This window comes from Eretmochelys imbricata, chromosome 6, assembly GCF_965152235.1.
Source record: "Eretmochelys imbricata isolate rEreImb1 chromosome 6, rEreImb1.hap1, whole genome shotgun sequence".
In the NCBI taxonomy this organism is placed as follows: Eukaryota; Metazoa; Chordata; order Testudines; family Cheloniidae; genus Eretmochelys; species Eretmochelys imbricata.
Window position 1 is genome coordinate 8,951,088 of NC_135577.1, and position 17,910 is coordinate 8,968,997.

General features: G+C 49.4%; 1 protein-coding gene across 1 annotated transcript; it reads right to left on the reverse strand.

Annotated features, from left to right (window-relative positions):
• Positions 1-812: 812 nt before the first annotated feature.
• On the reverse strand, positions 813-17,609 carry LOC144267031 (uncharacterized). The gene is given in 5 exon segments (XM_077820673.1): positions 813-4,024; positions 4,027-5,363; positions 14,919-15,035; positions 15,969-16,098; positions 17,553-17,609. Coding segments are annotated over 5 exon segments (1,716 nt in total). The 5' UTR covers positions 17,577-17,609; the 3' UTR covers positions 813-3,916.
• Between the last annotated feature and the right edge of the window lie 301 nt (positions 17,610-17,910).

Consider the following 17,910-nt stretch of genomic DNA (forward strand, 5'->3'; position numbering starts at 1 on the left):
CAAGGGTGAGCCACGGTTCCACACGGGAGGCTCTGCAACTCTCTATCAATCACTCTTCCCCTCTCCCCCCCAAATCCCCCTCTTCCATACTTCTCCCACCCACACCCAACAACTCTCAAAGTTCACTCCAGGCTCCTTCCCAGTAATTACTTCCCTCTCCCTCAGCTCCTTCATTACCCCTGGCTCTCCCAAGCCTTTGCACTGCTTCTGAGGGGTGCGGGAAATACATTTCTATATTGTAGTTTAAATGAATTATTACTCAAAGTTCTCTGTTAAAAGGTCTAGTAACGAATCTCTTTGTGAAAAATCACTTTCTCAGTCTTTTTTTGTTTGTATTGTTACGAACATAGATGCCGATAGGTGGCTTGAAATAAATTATCAAAATAATTGAAACTACTGTGATTATTGTGAGGGGTTGGTATCACAGAACCCCCTTTGGGGCTGCCACCTGATGTGCCAAGACTACTTCTGCCCCTGCTTTCTCCGCCAGCTTAGGATGTCAGCATCCTGTCTTACTGAGCCAGACACGCCAGTCTGCGCCAACACAGACCCAGGGCCTGAAACACGTGCCTCAAAGGCTTAAATCATCCCAGCGAGGCTTAAATGAAAGCCAGTTGAGAAGTGTTCCTGCCTTTGACACTCCGATACCCAACTCCCAATGGGGTCCAAACCCTAGATGAATCCGTTTTACCCTGTATAAAGCCTAAACAGAGTAAACTCATAGATTGTTCGCCCTCTATAACACTGATAGAGAGCTATGCACAGCTGTTTGCCCCCTCTTCCCCCAGGTACTAAGACGTACTCCAGGTTAATTAAGAAGTAAAAAGTGATTTTAATAAGTACAGAAAGTAGGATTTAAGTGGTTCCAAGTAGTAACCGACAGAACAAAGTGAATTACCTAATAAAATAAAATAAAACATGCAAATCCATCTCTAATACAGTGATAAAAACTGAATATAGATAAAAACCCTACCAGTAAGCTTCCTTGTACAGACTGGACTCCTTCTAGCCTGGGTCTAGCAGTCACTCACACCCCCTATAGTTATTGTCCCTTGTTCCAGTTTCTTTCAGGTATCCTTGGGGGTGGAGAGGCTCTCTCTTTAGCCAGCTGAACACAAAATGGAGGGGTCTCCCAGGGGTTTAAATAGACTTTCTCTTGTGGGTGGACACCCTCCCTCCCCCTGTGTAGAATCCTCTATAACACTGATAGAGAGCTATGCACAGCTGTTTGCCCCCTCTTCCCCCAGGTACTAAGACGTACTCCAGGTTAATTAAGAAGTAAAAAGTGATTTTAATAAGTACAGAAAGTAGGATTTAAGTGGTTCCAAGTAGTAACCGACAGAACAAAGTGAATTACCTAATAAAATAAAATAAAACATGCAAATCCATCTCTAATACAGTGATAAAAACTGAATATAGATAAAAACCCTACCAGTAAGCTTCCTTGTACAGACTGGACTCCTTCTAGCCTGGGTCTAGCAGTCACTCACACCCCCTATAGTTATTGTCCCTTGTTCCAGTTTCTTTCAGGTATCCTTGGGGGTGGAGAGGCTCTCTCTTTAGCCAGCTGAACACAAAATGGAGGGGTCTCCCAGGGGTTTAAATAGACTTTCTCTTGTGGGTGGACACCCTCCCTCCCCCTGTGTAGAATCCAGCTCCAAGATGGAGTTTTGGAGTCACATGGGCAATGTTAGAGAGCTTATTTCTTCACTCTCCCACTTCCCTGGTTCTTCTCGCATGAACAGAGAGCAACAATCCCCGAAGTCCGAAGGTGCAAACAATTAGATGTTTATTGGGGTGAACTTCCAGCAAGCTTAAATCTAAGTTCCTTTTTCCTTATTTTCGAATCCCAACTAACTTCCTGTTATTATTTATATAGTAATATTCTTAGCTATACCTTAACCAATCATTCTACTGAAATTTAACTAACCAATCCTAACACATTGTAACATGATTAGCTAACCAATTATATCCCACCACCTTAATTACTTTACACCCAGCAAAATTAATTATACAGTAGACAGAAACAATCACAGAACCAGGCAGAGACCATGCCAATAAACAATAGCAAAGTGGGAACTACAATGACAAAACAATACAGAAGTGAGGATTTCACAACTACATCTATAAAGACATAAGAGTTTCCCAGCTGTGTCTATTGGTAAGTGAGTTCTTACCAGACAGGAAACTAACAACCTAAATTTCCTTTTACATCTTCTAGGCACTTTCCTTTCTCTGACAGACACTATCAAGACAGGATTGTATTCCTAACAGCCCAATAGCACCTTATTTCAATGTGACCAGTCGCTTCCCAGCTTATGACTGCCTCTGTCACTTAGCCAAAGGCCTTCGCCTAAGAACAGGGCCTCAGACTGTCACAGTAAGAGAAGGACCTTACACTGGCAGACAGTGATTTTGATTCTTTCTTTCTTTCTTTCTTTTATGCCTCTAGAACTAGCCAAGTGATAAGAATACACCTAAATTCTTAAAGTACCGGCCTTTGCAGACAGGCCTGAATATCTATATCCTAACAGGCAAGTCACATGTCCCTGCAAGACTGAGTTCCTTAGCAGTCACACCACATTCCTGGGAAAGCTCAGAAGTGGACTGGCGTCTCCCAAATCACTGTTGGCTTAAGTGGTTCTTGATTGGGCACTTACTGGGATTAGACTTCTCTCAGAAAACTGACAAAATACTTTTACCAAGGCTACCCGGAAATCAAGCATGTACACAGCCCATATTCATAACTTGAACTACAAAAATGACACATGCATATAAATAGGAGGAATAGATTCAATAGATCATAACCTTTACAGAGATATGATACATGGCACATGTACCATAAAACACATTCCAGTTATGTCATATAGACATTTACAAGCATATCCCCATAAAGCCTTATGGGGTGCCCTGTCACAATTATATTGTGTTATTTTGACAAATAAAATATGCAGAATTTTAAAATATGGGGTGCAGAATTTTTTTTTGACATAGAATTCCCCAAGGAGTAATGCAAAACTCTCTGTGTGCACCCACCAGTCACACAGTTCATCAGGCCTCATGGTCAGTCAAGCCTTAGTACATTTGGGCTGGTTTATCTTAAAGATTTACACTTCACATTGGCTTCTGAATGCAGCAGCTTCTTTAATAGCAAAGAAACACCAGGTTAGACAGACCTTTGTTACACATTAGGTACATAGTTCTGCATCGCATTTCTATTTAAAGTAGACGGCATGAGCAGTTCCTGAGTCTTCTTTCAATCTCACGCACTGAGCTGTCCTGCCCCTCAGCTCAATCCATGCTGAGACAGGACTGCAAATCCCTCCCTGCAGATGTCACCCAAGAGTCACCCACTGGCTGAAACGGAGGTAGATGTGGGGGAAAGTCCCTGACTCAGTCCCATCTGGATGGAGGAGGGGTAGGGAAGGATTGTCCTGGCTGCCGCACAGCTATATGTGTTGGGGGGAGTTTGATAGAGATAGACCTGGCTGGATCCCTCCTAGACGGATCTCCTTTCCTAATGGAGAAGGCTGTGACCATCTACTCTAAAATCCCCCCACCTGGCTGCTCTTCCCCACACTGCTCAGTTAAGTCCCATTCCCTGCCCCACACAGTCTCTGCTGGGCATGATGGGGACAGGACCACTCCCTGGTCTGATTCTGCTGGCACTGTGCCAGGCCTGCCAGCAGCCCGTCGGGCCCTGGTGGTGGCAGAGGGGTATTAGGGAGTCAACTGGGGACAGGTGAGCAAAGCATTTGCCACAGTCAGCACACCTGTAGAGCCGCTCCCCACTGTGAATGCGCTGGTGTATTCTCAGGTATTAGCTCTGTGCAAAGCTCTTTCTGCAGACAGTGCACTGGAATGGCCATTCAGATGTATTCAGAGATTTGAGCTGTGTGCAAAGCCCTTTCCGCAGTCAGTCCAGCATTACAGCTGCTCCCCGGTGCGTGGGGGTCAGCTTGTTGGCACTGCTGAACTTCTTACCGCAGTTGGCACAGCGGTAGAGCTGCTCCCCCGTGTGTGTGTGCGAAGATGTTTGGTCAGCGTACTGGCATTGCTGAAGCTTTTCTTGCAAACATCACAGTGGTAGGGCCGCTCCCCTGTGTGCGTGCGCTGGTGTGTTTTCAGGGTCGAGCTCTTTGCAAAACTCTTGCCGCAGTCGGTGCAGCGGTACGGCCGCTCCCTTGTGTGCGTGCGCTGGTGTGTTCTCAGGTTTGAGCTATGGGCAAAGCCCTTGCCGCAGTCGGTACAGTGGAGCGGCCACTCCCCGGTGTGCGTGCGCCGGTGTCTTCTCAGGTTTGCGCTCTCTGCAAAGCTCTTGCCGCAGTCAGCGCAGCGGTGCGGCCGCTCCCCGCTGTGTCTGCGCTGGTGTATTTTCAGGTGTGAGCTCTGTGAAAAACACTTACCGCAGTCGGTGCAGCGGTGCAGCCACTTCCGGGTATCTATGCCCTGGTGCCTTCTCAGGGTTGAGATCCGATGAAAGCCCTTGCCGCAGTCAGCACAGTGGTGCGGCAGCTCCCCGGTGTGCGTGCGCTGGTGGGCTCTCAGGTGTGAGCTCTCCGCAAAGCTCTTGCCACAGTCGGGGCAGCGGTACGGCCGCTCCCCGGTGTGCGTGCGCTGGTGACTTCTCAGCTTTGAGCTCGTTGAAAAGCCCTTGCCACAGTGGGTGCAGCGATACAGCCGCTCCCCGGTGTGCGTGCGCTGGTGACTTCTCAAGCTTGCGCTCGCTGCAAAGCTCTTGCCGCAGTCAGTGCAGCGGTGCGGCCGCTCCCCGCTGTGTGTGAGCTGGTGCATTCTCAAGCTTGAGTTCTGGGCAAAACCCTTGCCGCACTCAGTACAGCTGTATGGAAGTTCCCCAGTGTGCGTGCGCTGGTGTCTTCTCAGGTACGAAAATTGTGCAAAGCCCTTTCCGCAGTCAGCACAGTGGTGCGGCCGCTCTCGAGTGTGCGTGCGCTGGTGTGTTCTCAGGTGTGAGCTCTCTGCAAAGCTCTTGCCGCAGTCAGTGCAGCGATACGGCCGCTCCCCCGTGTGTGTGCGCTGGTGTATTTTCAGGACCGAGGACCATCTGAATCTTCTGCCGCAGTCAGCACAGCAATACGGCTGCTCCCCGGTGGGCATGCACTGGTGCTGCGTCAGTGCGGAGGGGTCGCTGAACCTCTTGCCGCAGTCGATACAGCGATGGGGACACCGGCCCATGGGGAGTCTCTGGTGTGTAGCCAGGTCCGGTCTCTGCCTGAGTCTGCCCCGGGGATGGACTGTGTCCTGTGCATGGATCCCTCTGTGGGCTGTGGGATTCTGCGTTCCTGCCGTGCTCTCTCCACATTCAGACTGTGTCCTCGTTCCTCCCGGGATCCTGAGCCCTGCTGGAGAGAGCAGAGGGAATCCCAGTGTTAGCTCACGGTTAGGGCTAGGGTTAGAATCTCTAACCTTGGGAGTTTAATACAAGCCTGGAGTGGCAAGTATTAAGGTTTAAAGTCCTTCCAGGCCCCCACCTTCTGCACTCGAAGTGCCAGAGCAGGGAATGAGCCTTGACAGCAGGGTTTATTAAAAATCCTGGAGCAGTCACAGTAAATTTACAGACCTGTGATTTTACTAAATTTACTGTAACTGCTCCATAATTTCTGATACAAAACGCTGTAAGAAATCTGCAGCCTGACTCTGGGTGGTTCTACCCTATAGTGTTTGTGCAGCACCTAGCGCCTGCTCCCACAGGGGCTATGCATGTCTTGGGTCTTGGTTTAAGCTTCAATTGTAGCCTGCCCAGGATACAGGCAGCGCCTGGCACAACAAGACCCTGGTTTTGTTTTCAAACTGATTTTGTCTTTATTTCAATCAGAGGGGTTTATTTATGTGGTATTGGTTCTTCACTTTCTCCTGTTTTGTAGGATGAGGCCTGTTCCTCAGTATTTTTGCTGTTATAATTATATTGGTTTGAAACTAGTTTAGTTGAGGGGCTACAATCCCTTCATGTGGACGCAGTGAGACCAGTTTAAAGCTGCTTAGAACAATGTAGCTTATTCCTGTGGGGGAGCGAGTCCTTTTCTAGGAATTCCTTTGAAGAAATCATTTACTCTCGGCCTGAGGTTTGAGTCTTTGTGCAAAACTAAAACTAAACTAAAATCCTCAAGAAGATGAGGGTTTTGGGGGGTGTCTGTGTGTGAAGGATTTGAGGGGATGACCAGTCACTCAGAGTTTGTGTGATGTAACCTGGAAAACATGTCTGTATTGTGTCACACCCGCTCCCTGGCACTGCTGAGCTGGAAGGGGTGAATGGCTGCCACCCAGCCTTTGGTCTACAGACAGTCACAGACACGTTAGGGCTGAGGGCTGTGCTAAGCATTGACACGGAAGCAATGTAAGTGACAAAAGTATCGTGCCACAAAGAGCAAGAGGAGAGGGGATGGGACAAAGGCCATACCGCCACCCTCTCTCTCACAGCCAGCCCATACACCAGGGTACTCCAAGTCATGGCCCGCAGGACAATTTAATCTGGCCCCTAAATGTGTCCACTCCCCCCACAGCAGCCGCCTGGCCCGCGGGGCAGTTTTAGAGCATTACAGCGAAGTGCTGCAGGTGCTAGAGATCTGTTCTACACCATGGCGCCTCTGCATGGCGTCACCTTACACTAGTCCTATGTGACTGACCCTGCCCGGCGTCATTCCCAGCTTTCTCCTTGCTCGCTGGGAACAGGTTTCTCCAGTCTGAGAGGTCACATGCAAAGTGAAGTGGTAGAGAGGGGGTGGGGTGGGAACCTGGAGAAGACAGCGCTTTCTCTGCCAAGGGCCAGTGACTCTGGGATGCTCTTGCAGGGGGCAGAGGCATGAAAAGCCATTTGAAAAATCTCTAGGGCGCCCCTTACCTTGGTATAATTTTCTGAGGTGTGGGAAGCCTAGAAGGTGTTGTGGTCTATGGCTGGACAGGTTTGTCTTTCTACCCAGGTGCTTGTTTCCTCCCCAGCAGCCAGCTCACACAGTCTCTATTTTTCTTTCCCCTCCTCCTCCCCACCAGTCTACGTACCCCATCTCCTCAGAGTGAGGGCAGGGGAGACAGGGCTCAGGAGAGCTTTCAGTGAATGTCTGACTATAGACTGATTACACACACACACACACACACACTCATTGGCTCTTTCACACTCACCTCCGAACACACAGTTGTAATATTGTTGTTACTTCTTGCTACTTCCTATAATGCACATATATTCTCTGAAATTTTATTCTTCCTCAATGTGTTACTTTAGTGTTTTGACTGGTCTATGCATTTCATGATTTTTATTTCTCTTGCACTTAAATTTAATTAAATTTAATTAGTAAGTTCCAAAATACCTAAGGTCTCCTGGCTGGGGTAAATATCCCTGTCATAAATATAAAGGGAAGGGTAAACCCCTTTGAAATCCCTCCTGGCCAGGGGAAAGCTCCTCTCACCTGTAAAGGGTTAAGAAGCTAAAGGTAACCTCGCTGGCACCTTACCAAAATGACCAATGAGGAGACAAGATACTTTCAAAAGCTGGGAGGAGGGAGAGAAACAAAGGGTCTGGGTGTCTGTCTATAGTCTGTCTATATGCTGGCTTCTGCCAGGGATAGACCAGGAATGGAGTCTTAGAACTTTTAGTAAGTAATCTAGCTAGGTATGTGTTAGATTATGATTTCTTTAAATGGCTGAGAAAAGAATTGTGCTGAATAGAATAACTATTTCTGTCTGTGTATCTTTTTTGTAACTTAAGGTTTTGCCTAGAGGGGTTCTCTATGTTTTTGAATCTAATTACCCTGTAAGATATCTATCATCCTGATTTTACAGGGGGGATTTCTTCATTTCTATTTACTTCTATTTTTATTAAAAGTCTTCTTGTAAGAAACTGAATGCTTTTTCATTGTTCTCAGATCCAAGGGTCTGGGTCTGTAGTCACCTAGGCAAATTGATGAGGCTTTTTACCAAACCTTGTCCAGGAAGTGGGGTGCAAGGTTTTGGGAAGTATTTTGGGGGGAAGGACGCGTCCAAACAGCTCTTCCCCAGTAACCAGTATTAGTTTGGTGGTGGTAGCGGCCAGTCCAAGGACAACGGGTGGAATATTTTGTACCTTGGGGGAAGTTTTGACCTAAGCTGGTAAAGATAAGCTTAGGAGGTTTTTCATGCAGGTCCCCACATCTGTACCCTAGAGTTCAGAGTGGGGGAGGAACCTTGACATGGTGGCATAGTGGTGGGATTAACCTGAAATCATTTTGAGATCCAGTTGAGATTTTTTGAACTAGAAATACAGATTTTAAAAAGGAATTTTTTTTTTCCTTTGGAAAGGAAGTCCAGAAAGCAGCTGAAACTGAAAGCAGCTTGTTTTTTCTCTGCTTTGTGGCCAAGCAGAGACAAAAGGGGATTATCTTTGTGAATTGCAGGTTTTCTTTGCCTGGAGGCAGGGTACTTAACTCCTGCAGGGAAATTCACAGTCTTCCAACCCAGAGTTTGTTTTTTTTTCTTTTCTTTCCTTCCTAAAAGTAAATAGGGGGTGTGTGTTCTACCCATGTGCTTTTTCTTTGGGCTGGGCAAGCAGGTTTCCAAGTAGTTGGAGGTTTTTTGCTTTAATTTGGGCCCAGAGCAGAGACAAGGGAATTGTCTTTTTCTGTAGGCTGACAATCACTATCAGAGAATAGGTATTCTATTCCAGCACAGCAAAATTTTACAGCCAAGTTTTGTTTGTTTATTTCTAAACCTCGGGTGTAAAGTTAGTTAAAAACAGAGAGAGGTTAGAATGACCAAATCCGCAGCTCGACTACAGCTGGAATTAGCCAAATTTCAGGCTGAGGAAAAACAAAGGGAACATGAAAGACAGATAGAACTCATGCGGCTGAAGAAGGAGGAGAAGGAAGAGGAGAGGAAGCATGTGAAGGAGGAGAAGGAAAAAGAGAGGAAGCATGTGGAGGAGGTGGAGAGGATAAAGGCCCGGCAGAATATACCAACAAACCCTAGCAATCCTTCTCCAGGTACCACTTCCCATCCCAGAAAGTTCCCCACCTACAAGGCAGGTGATGATACTGAGGCCTTCTTAGAAAACTTCGAAAGGGCCTGCCTTAGGTACAACATCTCTACTGACCAATACATGGTAGAGCTGAGGCCGCAGCTCAGTGGACCCTTAGCTGAGGTGGCAGCTGAAATGCCTAAAGAACACATGAACAAGTATGAACTGTTTAAATCCAAGGCGAGAGTCAGAATGGGGATAACACCCGAGCAGTGTCGTCGGAGGTTCAGAGCCCTAAGGTGGAAACCAGACATGTCATTTACCCGACATGCCTACCACATTGTGAAACATTGGGATGCCTGGATATCAGGAGCAAGTGTTGAATCTCCAGAAAATTTGCCCTTCCTAATGCAAATGGAACAATTCTTAGAGGGTGTTCCTGAGGAAACAGAAAGATATATCCTAGATGGGAAACCCAAAACTGTAATCGAGGCAGGAGAGATTGGAGCCAGATGGGTGGAGGTGGCAGAGAAGAAGAAAACTGGTCGCAGTTGGAGCGGAGACCAGAAGGGACCACCCCAGACCACACCCTATTACCGGGGGCCGCCCAAGGCCCCACCTACCTCCCAAAGAACCCTCCAGACCCCTTATCGTCCCGCCACCCCGTTCTCCAGCAACCCTCCTCGCCCCAGTGACCCGTCAGCTGGACGATGTTTTAAATGTAATGAGCTGGGGCATGTAAAGGCCAACTGCCCCAAGAACCCCAACAGATTACAGTTCATTGCACCGGAATCACACCAGAGGTCCACAGGCCCAGATACCTCCCAGATACCCTTGGAGCGGAGGGAAACCGTGAGTGTGGGCGGGAAGAAGGTCACCGCGTGGAGGGACACCGGAGCACAAGTGTCAGCTATCCATGCTTCCTTAGTGGACCCCAATTTAATCAACCCAGAGATCCAAGTGACGATTCAACCCTTCAAGTCCTACTCTTTCAATTTGCCTACAGCCAAGTTGCCTGTCCAGTACAAGGGCTGGTCAGGAATGTGGACTTTTGCAGTCTATGATGATTATCCCATCGCCATGCTGTTGGGGGAAGACTTGGCCAATCATGTGAAGCAGGCCAAGAGGGTGGGAACGGTCACTCGCAGCCAGGCTAAACAAGCCGTGAGGCCTAGCTCTGTTCCGGAAACTTCTATCAGGATCCGGTCAGAGGTGATGGACCCGGACCCCAGGCCAATGTCTGCAACAGCAGTAGTGGATCCAGTCCCAGAGACCCAGACGGAACCAGTCCCAGAACCGGAACCAGCCGAACAACCAACACCAGACCCCGTGTCAGCACTGAATCCAGTACTTGCAACCTCAACACCAGAGGGCCCCACCGAACCTGAACTGGCAGCAGCCGATAACCCGACACAAGAGGCTCAGCCGGAGCCTGAATCCCAACATAGTGCACCAGCGGAGAGCGGTTCACAGTCAACAGAAACAGCTCCATCCCCTATATCGCTTCCAGAGGGACCAAGCCTAGGTCCACAATCCAATGAGGGACTGATGTCTCCAGCATCAAGGGAACAGTTCCAGACCGAACAGGAAGCAGATGAAAGCCTCCAGAGAGCTTGGACGGCGGCACGGAGCAACCCACCGCCTCTCAGCTCTTCTAATCGATCCAGGTTTGTTGTAGAAAGAGGACTTTTATACAAGGAAACTCTTTCTGGGGGACACCAGGAAGACTGGCATCCTCAGAGATAGTTGGTAGTCCCAACTAAATACCGGGCCAAGCTCTTGAACTTAGCCCACGATCACCCTAGTGGCCATGCTGGGGTGAACAGGACCCAAGACCGTTTGGGGGGGTCATTCCACTGGGAGGGAATGGGCAAGGATGTTTCTACCTATGTCCAGTCTTGTGAGGTGTGCCAAAGAGTGGGAAAACCCCAAGACCAGGTCAAAGCCCCTCTCCAGCCACTCCCCATCATTGAAGTTCCATTTCAGCGAGTAGCTGTGGATATTCTGGGTCATTTTCCGAAAAAGACACCCAGAGGAAAGCAGTACATACTGACTTTCATGGATTTTGCCACCCGATGGCCGGAAGCAGTAGCTCTAAGCAACACCAGCGCTAAAAGTGTGTGCCAGGCACTAGCAGACATTTTTGCCAGGGTAGGTTGGCCCTCCGACATCCTCACAGATGCAGGGACTAATTTCCTGGCAGGAACTATGAAAAACCTTTGGGAAGCTCATGGGGTAAATCACTTGGTTGCCACTCCTTACCACCATCAAACAAATGGCATGGTGGAGAATTTTAATGGAACTTTGGGGGCCATGATACGTAAATTCGTAAATGAGCACTCCAATGATTGGGAACTAGTGTTGCAGCAGTTGCTCTTTGCCTACAGAGCTGTACCACATCCCAGTTTAGGGTTTTCCCCATTTGAACTTGTATATGGCCGTGAGGTTAAGGGGCCATTGCAGTTGGTGAAGCAGCAATGGGAGGGATTTACACCTTCTCCAGGAACTAACATTCTGGACTTTGTAACCAACCTACAAAACACCCTCCGAACCTCTTTAGCCCTTGCTAGAGAAAACTTACAGGATGCTCAAAAAGAGCAAAAAGCCTGGTATGATAAACATGCCAGAGAGCGTTCCTTCAAAGTAGGAGACCAGGTCATGGTCTTAAAGGCGCTCCAGGCCCATAAAATGGAAGCATCGTGGGAAGGGCCATTCATGGTCCAGGAGCGCCTGGGAGCTGTTAATTATCTCATAGCATTCCCCACCTCCAACCGAAAGCCTAAGGTGTACCATATTAATTCTCTAAAGCCCTTTTATTCCAGAGAATTAAGGGTTTGTCAGTTTACAGCCCAGGGAGGAGACGACGCTGAGTGGCCCGAAGGTGTCTACTACGAAGGGAAATGTGGTGGTGGTGTGGAAGAGGTGAACCTCTCCATGACCCTTGGGCGTATGCAGCGACAGCAGATCCAGGAGCTGTGCACTAGCTACGCACCAACGTTCTCAGCCACCCCAGGCCTGACTGAATGGGCATACCACTCCATTGACACACGTAATGCTCACCCAATTAGAGTCCAACCTTACCGGGTGTCTCCTCAAGCTAAAACTGCTATAGAACGGGAGATCCAGGATATGTTACAGATGGGTGTAATCCGCCCCTCTGAAAGTGCATGGGCATCTCCAGTGGTTCTAGTTCCCAAACCAGATGGGGAAATACGTTTTTGAATGGACTACCGTAAGCTAAATGCTGTAACTCGCCCAGACAACTATCCAATGCCACACACAGATGAACTATTAGAGAAACTGGGACGGGCCCAGTTCATCTCTACCTTGGACTTAACCAAGGGGTACTGGCAGGTACTGCTAGATGAATCTGCCAAGGAAAGGTCAGCCTTCATCACACATCTCGGGCTGTATGAATTTAATGTACTCCCTTTCGGGCTGCGAAATGCACCCGCCACTTTCCAAAGACTTGCAGATGGTCTAGCAGGATTAGGAGAATATGCAGTCGCCTACCTTGACGATGTGGCCATATTTTCGGATTCCTGGGCAGACCACCTGGAACATCTACAAAAAGTCCTTGAGCGCATAAGGGAGGCAGGACTAACTGTTAAGGCTAAGAAGTGTCAAATAGGCCTAAACAGAGTGACTTACCTTGGACACCAGGTGGGTCAAGGAACTATCAGCCCCCTACAGGCCAAAGTGGATGCTATCCAAAAGTGGCCTGTCCCAAAGTCAAAGAAACAGGTTCAATCCTTCTTAGGCTTGGCCGGTTATTACAGACGATTTGTACCGCACTACAGCCAAATCGCTGCCCCACTGACAGACCTAACCAAAAAGAAACAGCCAAATGCTGTTCAGTGGACCGGAAAGTGTCAGAAGGCCTTTAACAAGCTTAAAGCGACACTCATGTCTGACCCTGTACTAAGGGCCCCAGACTTTGACAAACCGTTCCTAGTAACCACAGATGCGTCCGAGCGTGGTGTGGGAGCAGTTTTAATGCAGAAAGGACCTGATCAAGAATTCCACCCTGTAGTGTTTCTCAGCAAAAAACCGTCTGAGAGGGAAAGCAACTGGTCAGTCACTGAAAAAGAATGTTATGCCATTGTCTACGCTCTGGAAAAGCTACGCCCATATGTTTGGGGACGGCGTTTCCACCTGCAAACTGACCATGCTGCACTGAAGTGGCTTCACACCGTCAAGGAAACTAACAAAAAACTTCTTCGGTGGAGTTTAGCTCTCCAAGATTTTGATTTCGACATCCAACACATCTCAGGAGCTTCTAACAAAGTGGCTGATGCACTCTCCCCTGAAAGTTTCCCAGAATCAACTGGTTAAAATCGTCCTTGAGATGTGGAAAATATTGTTAGTCTTTATGTACTTGGTAGTATATTTAGAGATGCATGTGTCTTATTAACTCTGTTTTTCCTAGAGCTCCAGGAAGAAATCCCAGCCAGTGTTTCACCCTAGCTGAGATTTGGGGGGGGCGTGTCATAAATATAAAGGGAAGGGTAAACCCCTTTGAAATCCCTCCTGGCCAGGGGAAAGCTCCTCTCACCTGTAAAGGGTTAAGAAGCTAAAGGTAACCTCGCTGGCACCTTACCAAAATGACCAATGAGGAGACAAGATACTTTCAAAAGCTGGGAGGAGGGAGAGAAACAAAGGGTCTGGGTGTCTGTCTATATGCTGGCTTCTGCCGGGGATAGACCAGGAATGGAGTCTTAGAACTTTTAGTAAGTAATCTAGCTAGGTATGTGTTAGATTAAGATTTCTTTAAATGGCTGAGAAAAGAATTGTGCTGAATAGAATAACTATTTCTGTCTGTGTATCTTTTTTGTAACTTAAGGTTTTGCCTAGAGGGGTTCTCTATGTTTTTGAATCTAATTACCCTGTAAGATATCTATCATCCTGATTTTACAGGGGGGGATTTCTTCATTTCTATTTACTTCTATTTTTATTAAAAGTCTTCTTGTAAGAAACTGAATGCTTTTTCATTGTTCTCAGATCCAAGGGTTTGGGTCTCTGGTCACCTATGCAAATTGGTGAGGCTTTTTATCCAACATTTCCCAGAAAAGGGGGGGTGCAAGTGTTGGGAGGATTGTTCATTGTTCTTAAGATCCAAGGGTCTGGGTCTGTAGTCACCTAGGCAAATTGATGAGGCTTTTTACCAAACCTTGTCCAGGAAGTGGGGTGCAAGGTTTTGGGAAGTATTTTGGGGGGAAGGACGCGTCCAAACAGCTCTTCCCCAGTAACCAGTATTAGTTTGGCGGTGGTAGCGGCCAGTCCAAGGACAACGGGTGGAATATTTTGTACCTTGGGGGAAGTTTTGACCTAAGCTGGTAAAGATAAGCTTAGGAGGTTTTTCATGCAGGTCCCCACATCTGTACCCTAGAGTTCAGAGTGGGGGAGGAACCTTGACAATCCCTATGGTAACTTTTAAAAAAAGTATATGTAGATTTTTTTGTGTCTAGTGGTGGTACACATAACTCGATGTACATAACAAAATTGATTCTGCAAATGGATGGAAAAAATGAGAGGGAACATTGCTCACAGCCTCAGTGTCCTTTCCATTAAACAGCTGGGGTAGCCGAGACATGGTGGAGCTGCAGCGACTCTTCAAAAAAGAGTCGTACGAGAAATGGAAAGCAGGTCAAATTTCAAAAATGAGTATTAAAAAACACCACAAGCATCTAGGGAGAAAATGAGAAAGGCCAAGGCAAAAAACAAAACTAAACTAGCAATATAAAGGGAAAAAACAAAGCGTTTTATAAATATACGGTGAGGGAGAATCCATCGCGGGAGCTCTCCCAATGGTTTATTCCCCCTCCCAGATAAACACTGGCCCCTAATTCCCAGCTTCAATTTGTCTCTCTTCAGCTCCCAGCCAGTGAATCTCGCTCTGCCTTTGCCTTCTACATCAAGGAGACCTTCGCTAGCAGGTGTGTAAATCAGAAGGGACTGGATTATTATGACTCACCTGAGGAGGGGCTCTCAGGCCCAGAGTTTACCCTGGAGATCTCAGCATCCCGGATCCAGAGCTCTGCCTCCCCTAGCTCGATCCGGTGGATTAAGTCCGGTTTGGAACCTGAAGAACCTGTTTTGGGGGAAAGTTTTATTACTAAAGTTTTGGGGGCAGGGTCTCGTTTATGTTTGTGTAGCACCTGGCATGACATCTTGCACGCTGCTTCATGGGAAAGCACAAGAGTTTCCAAGCAGGAGAATAAAGAAATAAACCTTCCTTAGAGGAGATTCCTTCCCGTCTTCCGCCAGGCAAGTTCAGTTCATACTCTGAATCAGCAACACCTACAACCCTTCTCACTTTGCGCTGGGGGCCGAGTTTAAATCCTTGCTGAAGTAACTCTAGATGTTCCATAGAAATATCCCTTTCTGCTAATACCTTGGCCTCTACGCGATCTTGTGGCACTACGTTCCATAGGACAACTGTGTGACATGGATTTTCTTTTAACCCACACTTTGGACTAAGGCAACTTTGCTCCTTGCCGACTTATAGCTGTTGAAACATTTCAGGCATGTCATTAAGGCAAATCGGCCACAACGTGTCGTGGCAGGTATGACCCGGTGTCACCGTTACACAGACATTCCAGTTCTTTTGCATTGTTCAGTTGTACAGTTGTTAAATTTACGATGTTCATTCTTTTGGGGGAGGTAGGGAGCTGTTGCAGCAGCAGTGTTTTCCCCCTGCCTTATTTGTCTGACTAGAATGAGTTCCTGAGGCAGAGTTGCTGCCGTCAACCTCTGGCTGGGATTCTGGGAAGAGATGGTTGCTCATCGGCTCTTTGCTACCATCAGGAATGTGCCACGACTGAGGCAGGTAATTCAAATAAACCAGTTACACCAAGATTAGCCCCAGGCTCTGTAGCCCCGAGTTCTCCTCCAACAGCGAGCTGACCTGAAAGGGGCTGGCATTTGCCACCACTCAGTGACAGGGTGCCACATGGCAGCCAAAGGCTCGAGGGAACCCAAATGTTTTACAGCTGTGAATAAATGAAGGGAAATTGGTCCTTACCCAAGGAAACGAGGGCCTGGTAATTCCTCAGCATCTGGTTCCGGTACAGCTGCTTCTCTGGCTGGGACAAGAGCTCCCACTCCTCCCGGGTGAAATACAGAGCCACATCCTCAAACGCCACCCGCAGCTGCTGGCACAAGCGTTACACACTCAGCACCCTCCGCGCCAGCCCCAGCCCGGGCTCTCACCAGGGGACGTGGGTTCTAGGGCAGCGGCTCCCGGGGAACCACCAGCCCAGCAGCTGTGACCCAGGGAGACCACCCCGCACAGCCCCCCGGCGACTCAGGCCCTGCTGGCTGGGGACAGGAGTCATAGAATCATAGAATATCAGGGTTGGAAGGGACCTCAGGAGGTCATCTAGTCCAACCCCCTGCTCAAAAGCAGGACCAATCCCCAATTAAATCATCCCAGCCAGGGCTTTGTCAAGCCTGACCTTAAAAACTTCTAAGGAAGGAGATTCCACCAACTCCCTAGGCAACGCATTCCAGTGTTTCACCACCCTCCTAGTGAAAAAGTTTTTCCTAATATCCAACCTGAACCTCCCCCACTGCAACTTGAGACCATTACTCCTTGTCCTGTCCTCTTCCACCACTGAGAATAGTCTAGAACCATCCTCTCTGGAACCACCTCTCAGGTAGTTGAAAGCAGCTATGAAATCCCTCCTCATTCTTCTCTTCTGCAGACTAAACAATCCCAGTTCCCTTAGCCTCTCCTCATAAGTCATGTGTTCCAGACCCCTAATCATTTTTGTTGCCCTTCGCTGGACTCTCTCCAATTTATCCACATCCTTCTTGTAGTGTGGGGCCCAAAACTGGACACAGTACTCCAGATGAGGCCTCACCAATGTCGAATAGAGGGGGACGATCACGTCCCTCGATCTGCTCACTATGCCCCTACTTATACATCCCAAAATGCCATTGGCCTTCTTGGCAACAAGGGCACACTGCTGGCTCATATCCAGCTTCTCGTCCACTGTCACCCCTACGTCCTTTTCCGCAGAACTGCTGCCTAGCCATTCGGTCCCTAGTCTGTAGCGGTGCATTGGATTCTTCCGTCCTAAGTGCAGGACGCTGCACTTATCCTTATTGAACCTCATCAGATTTCTTTTGGCCCAATCCTCCAATTTGTCTAGGTCCCTCTGTATCCTATCCCTGCCCTGCAGCGGATCTACCACTCCTCCCAGTTTAGTATCATCCGCAAATTTGCTGAGGGTGCAATCCACACCATCCTCCAGATCATTTATGAAGATATTGAACAAAACCGGCCCTGGGCTCCCCACGGGGCTCTGGGGCGGGGCGCTGGGAAGGGCCCGAATCCCAGGGCAGGGACCAGGCTCCTCCCCCGGCCGGAGTCCCCGCCTCCGCCCCAGGCCTGGGCTCGGGCCCGCTCCCGCCCCCGGCTCGGCCGCCTCGGGGCTCCTCCGCCCGGCTCCGCGTGTCCGCCCGGCCCGGGGCCCCCAGCGCCGCTCCCCGGCCCCAGCGCTCCGAGTGCGGCAGCCCCCAGCCCCGGGGTCACTAGCGCGGGAGGGACCCGGTCCCGGCCCCAGCCAGCGCCCGGCCGGGGAGTCCCCGCCCCGCGTCCTACCTGCGCCGGCCCCGCTGCAGCCATCGCCGGGCTCGGCTCCGGCCCCGGCCGCTTCCTCCGCCGGGGCAGCGACCTCCCGCCCCGCGGCTGCCTCCCGCCCGCTCCGCGCCCAGCCCCGCGCATGCGCCGCCAGCTCCAGCAGCCGGGGGAGGCCCCAGCGCAGCGACCTTCCGGCCCAGCCCCCGGACGCCTGGGTCCCGAGTCCCGCCGCTGGGGGCGCTCGCGGCACCTGGTCCCCCGGCGGCAGGAGCCCGAAACGGGACAACCCGGTCCCCGCCCCTGGGCTGTGCGCAGGGCCCCGCTGTGCTGTGCGGAGCTGGGAGCCCGGACTCCTGGGTCCTCTCCCGGCTCTGGGAGG